At 38.5% G+C, this 13626-nt stretch overlaps 1 protein-coding gene across 2 annotated transcripts in view; it reads left to right on the top strand.

Moving 5' to 3' along the window:
- MFS3 (major facilitator superfamily transporter 3) overlaps window positions 1-13626 on the top strand; it is a 304225-nt gene that overhangs the window by 212746 nt on the left and 77853 nt on the right. Inside the window, exon 1 of one of the 2 annotated variants that reach the window (XM_083142121.1) lies at window positions 1699-1813. The exons of the other annotated variant lie outside the window; for it this stretch is intronic. Within the exon in view, the coding sequence (XP_082998247.1) occupies window positions 1789-1813 (25 nt within the window). The 5' untranslated portion in view covers window positions 1699-1788. Of the gene's footprint in view, window positions 1-1698; window positions 1814-13626 lie in introns of those variants that run through there. 2 annotated transcript variants of the gene reach the window in all.

The raw sequence follows: 13626 nt of genomic DNA, 5'->3' as shown, positions 1-13626 counted from the left end.
GAGCACAGTGATGAGGTAGAACATCTCATCTGGTGTCCACAGTCCCCCGATCTTAACATCATTGAGCCTTTGTGGGGTATTTTGGAGGCCAAAGTGCGTAATCGGTTTCCACCTCCAATGACACTTTCGGAACTTGAGACTGTTTTGTGCGAGGAGTGGCTACGTATTCCAGTTCACACTGTACAGGACCTTTATTTGTCTATCCCACGTAGGATACAAGCTGTCATTCAGGCAAGGGGGGCCCAACCCCCTACTAATACACGTTTTCTGCAATTGCATTGGTGTTCATATTATTTTGTCCATTACCTGTATATACAATACAGTGTATAATATGAGAGAAAATGTATTTCAAAATTGCCTATGGGTCTGCACCCCCTCCACAAACAAATCCTGGGTACGGGCCTGCAGTAGTGTGTCTAGAATCTAATGTTTTATGTAAATTGAGGCAACAAAAAATCCAACTTTTCTTCAAATAAATGGGTTTATGTGTTTGTGAAGGTAAACGAACAACGTCCTGAAGGAGAAGACACGACCATTTTTTTTAAAGTGTAAGTTCAATATTGTTTAACTATTTTTCTCCCTAATAGCATTGTTATCACTGTCCTGAGCAATGCAAGTATTGTTTGTTCTTTTCCCTTCTCTGATTTTCCCTTATATTGTTCTGTATCATCCCGAGTTTATAATTTACCAGGGTAGGGTTGATCTTGTCTACCTCGAATTATTGGGACTTAGGATATATGAAGCATAGTAGAGGAAAAAAAAGTGTTACATATATTTGGTTTGGAAAATTCTCATCCTCAAGTATGTCACATACATTTAGTTTCTCCTTTAAAATATTCTTTGTTTTCTTACTGGATGAACAGTAAAGATTAAGTAAACAGCTTGCCATGAGTATGATGTTTTCTCTAATGAAATATTGTACTTTTTACTTCTGCAAATTTGGCTAATTGCGACCTAATGAGACCTGAGTGATGATAAGGTGAAATTAATGAAGGAACAATCGCACTAAGAAAACCCATGCCCAGACCGGGACTCGAACCCGCAAACTTCAATGGCAGGACTGAGGCGTATAATCAACATGGTGATGGATAATTCGCCCACTAAAACCTTTGCCGTCGACTGTACAGTGGGATCCATGAGTATTACCGTGCACATTGTCCATCACCATGTTCATACACTTTATTTGACCCAATAAGAGCTTCAAGAATTAAAAGAAAGCTCAAAACAAGCTGTTGACAACTTCTGCACCAGCATACATCGCATAGGATGTAAGAGAAAAAGTAATGATAATAGTCATGGATAATTTGGCTAGCAATACTAATGGATCCCACTGTACGCACAAACAAATCGCGCAGTTATATAACGTCTACAATTCGATTTTTGTTAGTTAGCATGTAATTTAAGAAGCTATTTATTCCTGACCTTACTTCCAAGAATTCTGTTTATTCGTTTTATTCACATCTTCAGCGCCAGTCAACGTAGCTCACGTTGTTTGGTTTCTTTTCAGAATGAATACTTTCCGGTGTTGACAGGGACAAATTGGCAAAGTACGGGGGAAAACAAGCGTAACAATTTTTTCATTTTGTTTTGTCCCAAATCTCTCCATTTGACACACTATGGAAATTTCTTAACTCGAACTGGATCACGAAATGAAGTAGGCATTAAACTATTCTTAGTTCTGTAACGCTTGCGCTGTTAGTTTGTAGCACACTTAGTAAACGTGAGTGGAAGAGTGGTGTTGGATGCAGTGGACATTATGAAGCCAAACCAATAGAATAGCAAGACGCAATGGGTACCAAACCACGCTTAACAGGTCAGTGCATTAGAGAGTTATTAATAGATGGCGCTATATTACTAATAAAACATTCTTGCACTTGTAAATATCTTTATAAGGACAGAAGTTTAATTATTTGTTACATTCTTCTCCTAGGAGAAGCACACAACTGGCAAACAATCATGGGCGTTGCCAGAAAGTTTTGAAGGGGGGGGGGGTCGGACAAATGATAGAAGTTGAAAAGTTGAATAGTAGAAAAATATCAAGTATTATTGCCACGGTTATAAATGTTATTATACAATAATACATATCGTCGGTCCAATGACATAACGACGTATCTAATTTTTTTGTGAAATTGAGTTATTAACATCGTTGTGATCATACCGGTGCCCTGCATCACCTTGCAAATCGGCGTAACTGAAATCCAATTAAGAAGGAAGTTATGAATATTTTTTTGATTTTGCGTATCTCAATTTGTTAAAAAATTTGGTACGACATAGCGGCGTATCTTGACTTCCGTCGTTATGTCAGATAAAGTAAATCCTAAACTGTTTCGCAAGTTGGCGTATCTCTTTTTGCTTACAGCAGAAAAATGCAACAATCGGGGCCAATACACTCACAAAGATGAAAATAAAGCAATGCAGAAATGTATATTTCAGTATTTACAAATCAGCGGTCACAATCTTAACAATAGCGAAACGGTCTAACAGAGGATAGTTCAACTACAGGGAAGGTTGTTAGGAAAAGAAGATTGCTGAAACCCCCCTGCACAGGCTGCACCCACAAAGGAAGAAAATGTTATGTACGGAAGAACAATGAGAAATCACGAATAATTATTTTAAATGGATTTTTAGATCTTGGAAACTTGCAACGTCAAAGGAAGTACGTAGCACGACACGTTGATGTAGAAGATACGAGACAAAAAACCACAAAACAAGCATCAAGACGTACAAAAACACAATTTTACTATCTTTCCCTGGATGGCACAAGGCTGAAGGTTTGCAAGAAGATGTTTTGGAATACTCTTGGAATTAGCAAACGATTTATACGTACGACAGTGAACAACATTCAAGAAACAGGCATCTTACTAACTGATAAACGAGGTGGAAGATACAAACATTTGAAAGAAAATGACGAGAGGAAACTGAGTATAGTAGAAGATCACATAAATCGCTTTCCACGAATGGAGTCTCACTATTGTAGAAAATATTCAACAAAGGAGTATCTGCATTCTGATTTAACTGTAAAGAAGATATATGAGATGTACAAGGAAGAGATCGACACAACATGTCAAGCATCTTTGCAAACGTACACAAATGTTTTCAAGAGTATGAATCTTGCATTTCATCAACCCAAAAAAGATCAGTGTGGATTATGCATTACGTACAATGCGGGATCTGATGAAGATAAAATGAAGCTAGAAGATAAATTTAAGCAGCACGTTGCAGAGAAAAGTAAAGTGAGAGAATTGAAAGCAATAAGTAAGACTACAGCGACCTGTTCTTCTGTTTTTGATCTGCAACAAGTTATTCACTTGCCTATGTCGAACCACTCATCCGTGTTCTACAATAGACGTCTGGCTAACTACAACTTCACTGTCTATGAACTGAACACGAACAATTGTCATTGTTTCTTGTGGCATGAAGGAATCAGCAAGCGTGGATCATGTGAAATAGCAACATGTCTTTACCAGTATCTAATGAAAGTGGACCAAGAAAAGAAGAATACAGTTCACTTATATGCTGACAGTTGTGTTGGCCAAAACAAGAATAGGATTGTGGTGGCTGCGCTTATGCATGTAATGCTAAAAGCAGAGAATATAAAAGAAATTGTGCTCAGATTTTTTTAGCCTCATCATGGGCAAAACGAGGGAGACTCTGCGCACAGTGCAATCTCCAGATCGTTACGGAAAGTTGGAGAGATATTTGTCCCCTCTCAGCTTGTACCCATCATAAAACTAGCCCGAAGAAACCATCCTTACATCGTGCACACAATGCAGATGGAAGATTTTCTGAATTATAAGGCAATTGCTGAAGATCTGAGGCTTTTCCAGCTTAAGAAGACCGATGACGGTATTAAGTTCAGTTGGAAAGATATTCGTGAACTACGATTGCAGAGCAACAAGCCAGATACTATCTACATAAAAACAAGTTTACTGCAAGAGAATCCCGCAAAAATCGTAGTAAAGAGATGTAATACTAAAGATATAGCTGCGAGAATGTCACCTCCATTGAACAAAGAATCTGTGAAAATAGCGCAAGAGAAATATGCAGATTTACTGTCAATGTGTGAAGGTCTTTTTCCGTTGTTCTAGACAGTGACTGCAAAAACTTTTATGCAAATTTGAATCACTGAATCTGTTCTCCACTCTATTCCACAAAAATGTTTTATTGATGTTTATGTAATGTAGCCAAATTATAGCTACATATACGCATGTATAGCTTTTTAATTGTACTTGTAGTGAAGAGTTTTGTAATTTGTACACGTACTTAAGCATGTAAACCTAAAGAACTTCAAAATAAAAATAATCATTCACTTTTACAAAAAAAGAGTCATGAACAATAAAATCATAAATATTATATAGTTTTGCTCACATTTTGACTAAAAAAGATGATTTCTCAAATCATGAAGCTGTAACTTGATACTAATTTGCATGGCGTATCTCAAAGATATTTCTGTGTGAGTAATTATTTTGATCTGACAACGACGTATGTCATGAAATTATGAAATTTCAAGCACGTAACGCAACACATGTAACATTCAACCACACTATTTTACAGCAGAAACATAATACAATTTAATGACGAAACAAAATTTGTTATGGGGTAAATAGTTTTCTTACAAACATCTACGAAAGTGTGTGCGAAAACGTTTTTTGCTTCTCCTGAAAAGTTGGAAAAAATGAGATAGGTCGTTATGTCATTGGACCGACGATATTATAAACTAAGAAAATAAATTTTTTTGGAAATAATAATAATTATTATTATATAAATGGGGAGACTCTATCCACCAAACGAATGAATACCAGCACAACTATTTTCCATTATTTCTTTTGCATTTTATGCAGTTAGTATCTGAAATACATTTTGATATTAACTTTTGCACGTCTCGTTCAAGTAATTCTTAGAGTTTTGAAAACTGTAGAGTGTTTAACCATTTGTTCTTTGGATGAAATGGTAGAATATAACCTTGTTCGTGTATGTTTCACTCAAAGTTTTCCATCCGAGGCATTTTTACTTTGATTATTCTCTTCGAATTCTAACTAAATGAACTTTATTTTCGACTTTCTTGAATCGTTAAATGAACAATGTCAATTTCCAGGGTAATCAAACCAAACCAATCAATTTCCAGGGGGTCATCGACCCGTTCGACCCCCCACCTTCCGACGCCCATGCAAACAATGGATAATAAATTCGCGTGCCAATGAGCCACCAGTGTTAACAACAAACGAATATCACTAATAGTTTCCACGGAACAGTGCTTGTCACAACCAGCCCCGTCATACCAACCCCGGTCTCCTTTAGTAATAGATCTTGCATATACGTATCTTCTTTGATACTGTCATTTGAAACCGTATGATCCCAATATAATCCTTGCCTTCCAATTAGTTAGATGGAAAAATAACCCTCGATTAAACAAGTATATTTTCATTATTTAATTTTAGTTATTTTATTATTTTCATTATTTAATTTTAGTACTTACCAAGTCTTTCGGGGGGGGGAGTCCGGACCCCCCCTAAATACGTCCTTGAACGTAAAGACGGTAGAAGATGAATTTATCCATGTGACGATAGACGCTGGATAGATAGAAGAATGTCAGACAATGAAACACACGAAACTGTATTGCACAAATGCTGTGCATTTCCTGATGTCAGACGATTTCTTCCTCATAGGCACCAAATGTTGCAAACCAAAATGGCCGATGTTTAAAATAAGTAATTTGAAGATTTCTGTTTAAATAATTTTTGTAATATAAACACAAAATGTAATACAAATAATACAATCTACAATGTCTTTTGATGAAATTAAGTAAATCACTTTATGAGTTGCACGTCGGGTCGGCCGCGGACCAATCGAAAAAGCCTATTTAGACTTGTCCATGATTTTATGACTTAAATTTCCGTCCAGCCGTTTGATGGCGCTAGTGTATTCGCTTTCCATTGGCTATGGTAAGCCTCTTTGTCTAGATATTGTTCATGTTCAGGTGTTTAATATCTGCATATTAGAACACTTCGTTTCATCGTTTGCCGCCAGTACGTCAAAGTGTCACCTTGGAGATAAGCCGAGGTTGGCGTACATTTTTGAAGTGTTTTACCAAGGTTATGCTCTATCTGGCCAGCAATGAGATGTTTTACAGGAGTGTTTCACCACACGCTCAGAAATATCGTGCACGTTGTGTTTCCTGTTTCATCATATGTCTGGCAATATGTAGCGTGGCGATTTTATTTTCGTCTCGGGGAAATCACATGCGCCCGTTACATCACGATGCCTCAAAGCACATGGTGCTGTGTGAACCGGTGCCAAATAGGACAGATTTGGACAGAACTTATACTTGAGTCTAGAGGGGGTGAATCCCATATACTATTTGTTGGCTCCCTCTATAGTAACATACCGACAAAATGTTTGCAAAACTTACTGTCAGTCCACTTTATGTCTAGCACAGGCAAAGTCGGGATTGGGACCACAGTTTAAAGTTTACTTTCCTTCCCTTTCATTTATTCCAATATACTTTTTACTTCTATTCTTCCTTCTTTCATTCTATTACTTTTCTTATTTCTCCTCTTTTCTATTCTTTCTATTTTCCTCTCTAATTTTCCTTCATTTTCTTTCTTTCTCTAATTCATTTTCTGAATTTATTTTTATTTTGTCTCTGAAACATGTCCGATATTAGCAGTAAAACTGAAATAAAGTTTCTCTTGTGGTTTTCAATCTTACGACCTTTTTCACAATTTTATTCCCCTTTTAAATTCTATTGTTGTCAACGTTTTGCACTATCATCTTATTGTTCCTAACTTGTATCATACCTATATTTCTGGAAGTCTTTTTTGAATTACTACAAGCGTAAGTTCCTAGTATCTAAGTTTTAAATTATTATTTCTTTAGCCGACCCCGTGGCGGAGTTATTCCGCGACGAGGCGAGGTAGAGAGCAGACGTGTCTAGCGAGCCCTCCCCGAACATTCGTCAAGTAGAGTAGAATCAACACGCGAAATTTACTTTCTACAGACAGGTGAATATACTAACAGCAGAGCGAGAAGCTCTGTAGCAGTGAAGTTAAGTGAACGTAAGTAATTTCTCACACATGCAGGTCAAAAGGTTAAACACTTTGCAATTTTCTTTTGCAAGAGTGCAGCAAAGGCCGACCACTCTTGCCATTCACGAATATGAAATTCCAGTACACAGAGCAGACAAACCTGTCACAATCGTTCGTATTCATCTAATTCCCATGGAATTACCAGAAAGTGCTATAACAATTGAAATGTCTAAATACAGAATAGTACAAACAGTACGAGATGAAGTGTATTCCACCTCCCTCCTCTATCCAGTGAGAACAGGCAAGAAGATAGTCCGTATCAATCTACAAAAAACGGTGCCTTCTTATATTATGTTAAATGAAGAGCGTTATTGGACTACGTATGAAGGGCAACCCAAACTTTGTTTTAGATGTTGAGCACAGGATCACCTACAGCATGAGTGCCAGCATAGGGTGGCTAGGTCGACACGTACTACAGGATACGCTGCAGCCATGGAAAATACACTCCCCAGTTCTTCACACCCTCATACGGAATCAACTGTTCAAGTCCAGAATACCAGAACCATTTTACCAGTACCGGCATATTCGACAGGCCGCTCTAGATGACCACAAGAAACAACAGGAGCAGATGGTAGTCACTGATAGCAATGAACGAAAGGCAAGTGCTATGATTCCCAAACCCCCACAGTTAAATCAGCAAGAAGATAATGCAAGTGATGGTAACAAGGAAATGCAAGTGAACGTGTAAGTGAGAATGAATCTATAGTTCCAATTACTCTATTCGAAATTCCGAATCAAGACTCCCAAATCCCTACAAGTTCGATGTTCGCACAAGCAGAATTTCCAGAACCTACCCCCAAAAAACCTCGCTCCCGATCCGCCAGGAAAGCGAGGAAAAATGCTACAGACCATATGACCTTACGTCCGAAGAAACAAAAAAAAAAAGGATGACGAGGTAAGTACAGCAGTAGAAGTACAGCTTAAATCCAAGAGTGAAAATGAAAAACCTATTCAACCGACCCCTTTTTTAGGAAAAGAAGAAAAAAGTTTAGAACTAATAGGAGAAGGGAGAGATAAACCAAGTGTTACAGTAATGCGTACAGTTCTTGATTCGGGTAGTGACGAAAAGATATGAGTGATTCTGCCCAGCGTCAAAAGTGGAACAATTGCGAAGCGTAAAGTACTAACAATTATTAATGCATTGCTTAAATAAGATCCTTACATCCATAATGTACATATTCACATTAGCAAAGATTAACCTTAACCAATTACAAAGTCACAATAAACTAATGGCGTTAAATGATTTTTTGACACAGTCGGATATTGATATACAGAAGGTTGTTCGGGATCTCTGGTGACGATTTTGAAAGCCGCTGGCGGCGCTGTTATCAACGTCAGTCCGTCCAAACGGTGCATGCTGAGTCACGTCAGTACCGGGAACGCGTGTGCAGAGTGTTGTGCCATTCACCTACAACGATGCCGAAGAAAATTGAACCATACTGGGAGGGCTACATAACACCCCTTTCCGATGCTAAATATAGCTATTCGGCAATCAAAGGAATGTGCAAGAAGCGTGGTTTTGTGATATCGAAGAACGGGATCGGTGCTGTATTGAAGAAAAAAGGCAAAGGCCGACTGGGCCTAATTCCACAGGGGAAGAAACAGGCAAATCCACGACCAGCTACGAATCGTACACCGGACATAGTGAGAAAAGTGAAGGCCCTTGTGTCAGGTGGTAACCCTGTCCCCCAAAGGAGTATCGCACGTAAGTTGGGAATGTCTGTGTCAACAGTGAACACCATAATCAAGAAGGACCTGCAACTAGAAATTCGGCATAAGCGTCGAATTCACAAGCTGTTGCCTCGTCACATTGCGGAACGTCGCACGAACGCTAGAAAGCTCTATGAGACCTATCTTGCAGGGGAGAGATGCAAAAATGTGGTGACATTAGACGAAGCATATGTCTACCTTAGTGACTGTCACAAACCCCGCGCGATTTACTACCGCCCTCTCGACAAAAACAATTATCAAACATAGTATCGAGAATGCCAGGAAAGTTTTCCACGGGGTTTCATGATCATCGCTGGATACTGCTATAATGGCAACCTAGCAATTCGCCGTGTAGCTAATAATGTGAAGGTGAACTCCACGTACTACCAGGATGAGGTTTTAACACCCATTTATAACATAGATATCCCGGCACTGTATGGGGGGGCCAAAAACCAGGTCTGGGTGCACCAAGATAAAGCATCCAGCCATGCCTCCCGTTCGACTCGTCTGTTCTTACCGCGAATGGAGGTGGAAACTGGCATCCGTGCAATTCCTTACAGCGACATTCCGGTGAAGGCGCCAGATGGGTCACCCATGGACTTCTGTGCATTTGGACTCCTAAAACGGGCCTGAGGAAAGAGACGTCCACGCACTCTCAATGGCCTCTGGAAAGCCTGTCAGGAGGAGTGGGAAAAGTTGGACATGATAACTCTTCGGAAAAGTCTGTTGCAATGGAAATTACGTTGTCGGGCTATAGCACGGAATGCTGGTTTTCCAATTGAGCATGATCGTTGGTGGTGACATGGGTTTTCATGAACTTATCACCCTTCCAACATTGTCCTCAGAGATCCCGAACGACCTTCTGTAGTCTTCCTACAAGAGGTAGGCATTGACAATTTTTCATCTCTGGCGAGGTACAATGTTCATAATAATTTTACTGCCACATATCAAGGCACAGCAATAGCGGTGCATTAAAGAATTGATTTACATAATGTTACCCTCCACCCATCAGGAAGACTAATAAGTGCGGAACTAGGTCCTTTTTTATGCAATGTATATGTGCCTTCAGGAAGTCACAATAAGCATGAACGAGAACTTCTTTTTCCTACAATCTTAAGTCCAGAATAAACATCGCATACATTAAATGCGATAGTGACCGGTGACTTAAATTCCGTCCTAGATAGGCAAGATCAACAACCTGCTTATAATTTTTCTCGAGCACTCTTTGAATTAACAAAAGGATTACAGTTACGAGATGCATGGAGTTGTAAACATGGAGACCAACTAGAATTTACAGCTCAAAGTTCTTCACGCATTGACTGATTTTATATAACGAAGGGTTGTAAAGAAAATGTACATATTGTAAGTGTGTTTCCCGTCTGCTTCAGTGATCATAGTGCCTTAATTCTAAAAATAAAATTGGAACAAAACAAATCATGTATGGGAAGAGGATACTGGATGCTAAATTGTTCAGTATTGGCGGATAAAAATTATGAACAGCTAATAAAAGACACTTTCCTAGAGCTAGTTAGGCGTATATCACCCAGTAAGACCCTAACAGACTGGTGGGAATTCATTGTAAATCCAAAATTTCGTTATATTAGTCAAATGTATATAGTATAGGAAAAGTAGAGATTTTAACAACATGTATAATTTGTATTATGCTGTGTTACATGATTTACAAAGTCTAGCATTACAAGGTAATATAAATATGCCTTACATTAACGAGATGAAATCAAAATTACTCTCTATACACCGAAAAAAGATAAATCATCGTAAAAATTAAAAGCAAAAAGTTACCTTTGGATAATGATGAAGAGGCAAATTTATATCATGTTTTACAAGAGCATAGACAAGTTAAAAGTCACCTAATAACAGAGATAACAGACGACACAGGAGAGACTACAACTAATCATAGACTAATTCAGAGTACATTTTTATAATATTATTCAAAATTAATGGGTCAAACTTATAATCCCTTAGAATCCGATTGGGAGTTTACGAGCCAAGTAACAGAAAGATTAACTGAAGAAGATAAAAAAAAGGTAAAAAAGGTAAAGTGCTCCCCTGTGCTTAGCACCACGCCATGAAGGCGTATAGGGGGTGTGGGGGTAACGCCCCACACTTTCTTGATCCGGTCATGAGTGGGGGTGATGTGATCAGCATCACGCCCCTGACCGCCTTTACCCCTCAGGGTTTCCCCCAGGTACCCATGTTATTCGACGCTGGGTGGGCGCCGGGGCCGCTTCCAACGTTAGAAAAGTTCCCGGATGAAGAACGAACGGAAATTAATAAACACTTTACAAACACCGAAGTAAGAAATGCAGTTTTCAAAGCGGCCAGAAATAAATCAACGGCAGAGGATGGCCTGCTCTCAGACTTTTATCAAACCTTTTGGTAATATCTCTTGGGGGATGTTTTCACGCAATGGGTCAATGATGAATTACAGAGTGGGAAATTAGGGTCCTCAAGTCGAACAGGAATAGTGGTTTTTGTTTAAAAAAACAAAAAAAACAAAAAAAAAAAAAAAAAAAACCGAAACGAATCCCAAAGTGGTTACTGACTACCGCCCGATTACAATTCTAAGTAGCGATATTAAGATTATTAGCAGATGCCATAGGTGCCGACTACATGGGGCTTGGGGGAGCTCGAGCCCCCCCAATGTTAACGATGTGGGGCAGAGCCCCCCTAATAATTTTGCTTAAGAGGATGTAATGTATTATTTTGCTTCTCTTGTAAAGTTTACTCTGGATTGTGCCACATGAACTTAACTTTAAATACACATTTTAAATGTTCTAGACCAGGGGTTTCCAACTGGCGGCCCCCGTTGCCTTTTTCTGCGGCCCGCGAAGCCAGTTTGCAAAATACATTAATTTTATTTATTTTTATTAAAATACGTTCTTTTTTACTGAAGGAACGGATGCTCTGTGAAGAAAGACAATATCACAGGTAGAATTGATTTTGCAGTGAATAATGATAATCAGAAGAATCTAAAGTGACGTAACTTTCTCTTCATACCATGCATTCCATCCCTTCGCTATGCGGAATGAACTCGGCCGCTTTCGCGAAGGCTTCACTCTTTGTGTTCAGAAACAAACTGCAGAGAGGCGCTATAGAGATCTGTTTTACTACGCACGAAGTACGAAGAGATTTCCAGTGTCCCAACTCGGATTGTACTGTGACTGATTGTTAAAGTTTGTGCAAATATCGAAATGAGCAATATCTCCAAAAAACGTAAGATTGAAAATCAAAATAGCTTCTCTCCAACTTGAATTGCGTGATTTGCAAGGCGATGTGTTCCTTCAAACTAGGCAAGAAAAGGGGCCAGAGTTTTTCAAATACCTTTCAAAAGAACGCTTTCCAAACCTTCGTAGTTTTGGACAAAGAATGACATCGATGTTCGGCAGCACATACACGTGTGAAAGTGTTTTTTCTTCAATGAAGTTAATCAAGAATCGCTACAGAAGCAGACTGGCAGATTCTTCACTGCTTCACCTTCTGAGACTTTCAAATACAGAAATTCAAGTGGACATTCCAACTTTAATAAAAGAAGCAGATCGGCCTTAATTTTCACATTGAACACTTACTATGAAGGATTCTTATTTGTATGGCGTGTTTTTCATTTCTTTAAATTCATCAATAAGTATTGGTTTTTTGTGAAATAAATTCTAATTATGCAATTTTGATTTGTAATTCCATTGTTTTATTGCCTCATTTTAGAAATTTAGGTCATGCGAAAGTACTACATTTTCAGTTCAGTACTTGCAATTTTTGTAATTTTTAATCCGCCCCCCCCCCCAAAAAAAATGCGGCCCGCCTATCAACTGCTGGATATAATTTTGGCCCTCGGACCTTTTGAAGTTGGAAACCACTGTTCTAGACCATCAATTTGAGGGGCTGAGACCGCTAAACCTTCAACTTTGGGGGGGGGGGGCTATGACCAGAGACAGCAAAACACATGACTTATTACTATATACTAAGTATGTAATTATGAGTATTGTTAAAATATTTTACTAAAAAGAGTTTCAAGAGACGATGTGCATGAACTAGGGTAGTGGATGGGACGTTTGGGCTACAAATGGCTCTAACATGACATTCAGATCGAGATTTGATATATTAGGGAGATCTGTTTTGCGCTCCGTTGTAGCAGATATTAAAAGTCGGGAATATTTTGCTACTATGGTTGACGAAACTTGTGACATATCCATCCGTGGACAACTAATATTCTGCATTAGAACTGTGAATAAAAATTTTGATATTTTTGAGGAATTCATGGGCTTTAATGAGATTCCGAACACTGAGGCCAAAACTTAAAAAAGGGAGAGAGTGAGTCATTCATTAATTTATTTCAGTGATCAGAGCCCCCCCCCCCAATAATTTTGACAAGTCGGCGCCTCTGGATGCATAAACATCCGCCTAATTCCTTACATGCATAAACTAATAGGGGACACACAATATGCATATAATCCTCAAAGAGCAATTCATCATTCATTACAAATTATACGTGATGTAATTATTACAACACAAAACCAGCAAGCTAACAAAGCAATTTTATCAGTGGATTTCTCACAGGCTTATGATAGAGTTAGTCATAAATATATGTACAGTGTTTTAAAGGCTTTTGGTTTCGGAGATACCTTTATAAAATGGATACAAATTTTGTACGGAAACACTCAGTTAAAACTAAAACTTAATGGGTGTCTTACGAAAAAAATTCAAATGAAACGAGGTGTTTTACAAGGAAGTCCACTCAGCAGTGCATTATATGCATTAACACTGGTTCCCTTACTTAAAAGATTACAAGAAATTAATGACGGCATTTCTGTTATGT

This window comes from Lepisma saccharinum, chromosome 20, assembly GCF_977018435.1.
Source record: "Lepisma saccharinum chromosome 20, izLepSacc3.1, whole genome shotgun sequence".
Lineage (NCBI taxonomy): Eukaryota > Metazoa > Arthropoda > Insecta > Zygentoma > Lepismatidae > Lepisma > Lepisma saccharinum.
Note: the sequence above shows the minus strand (reverse complement) of the source record. Positions and strands in the feature narration are given on the sequence as shown.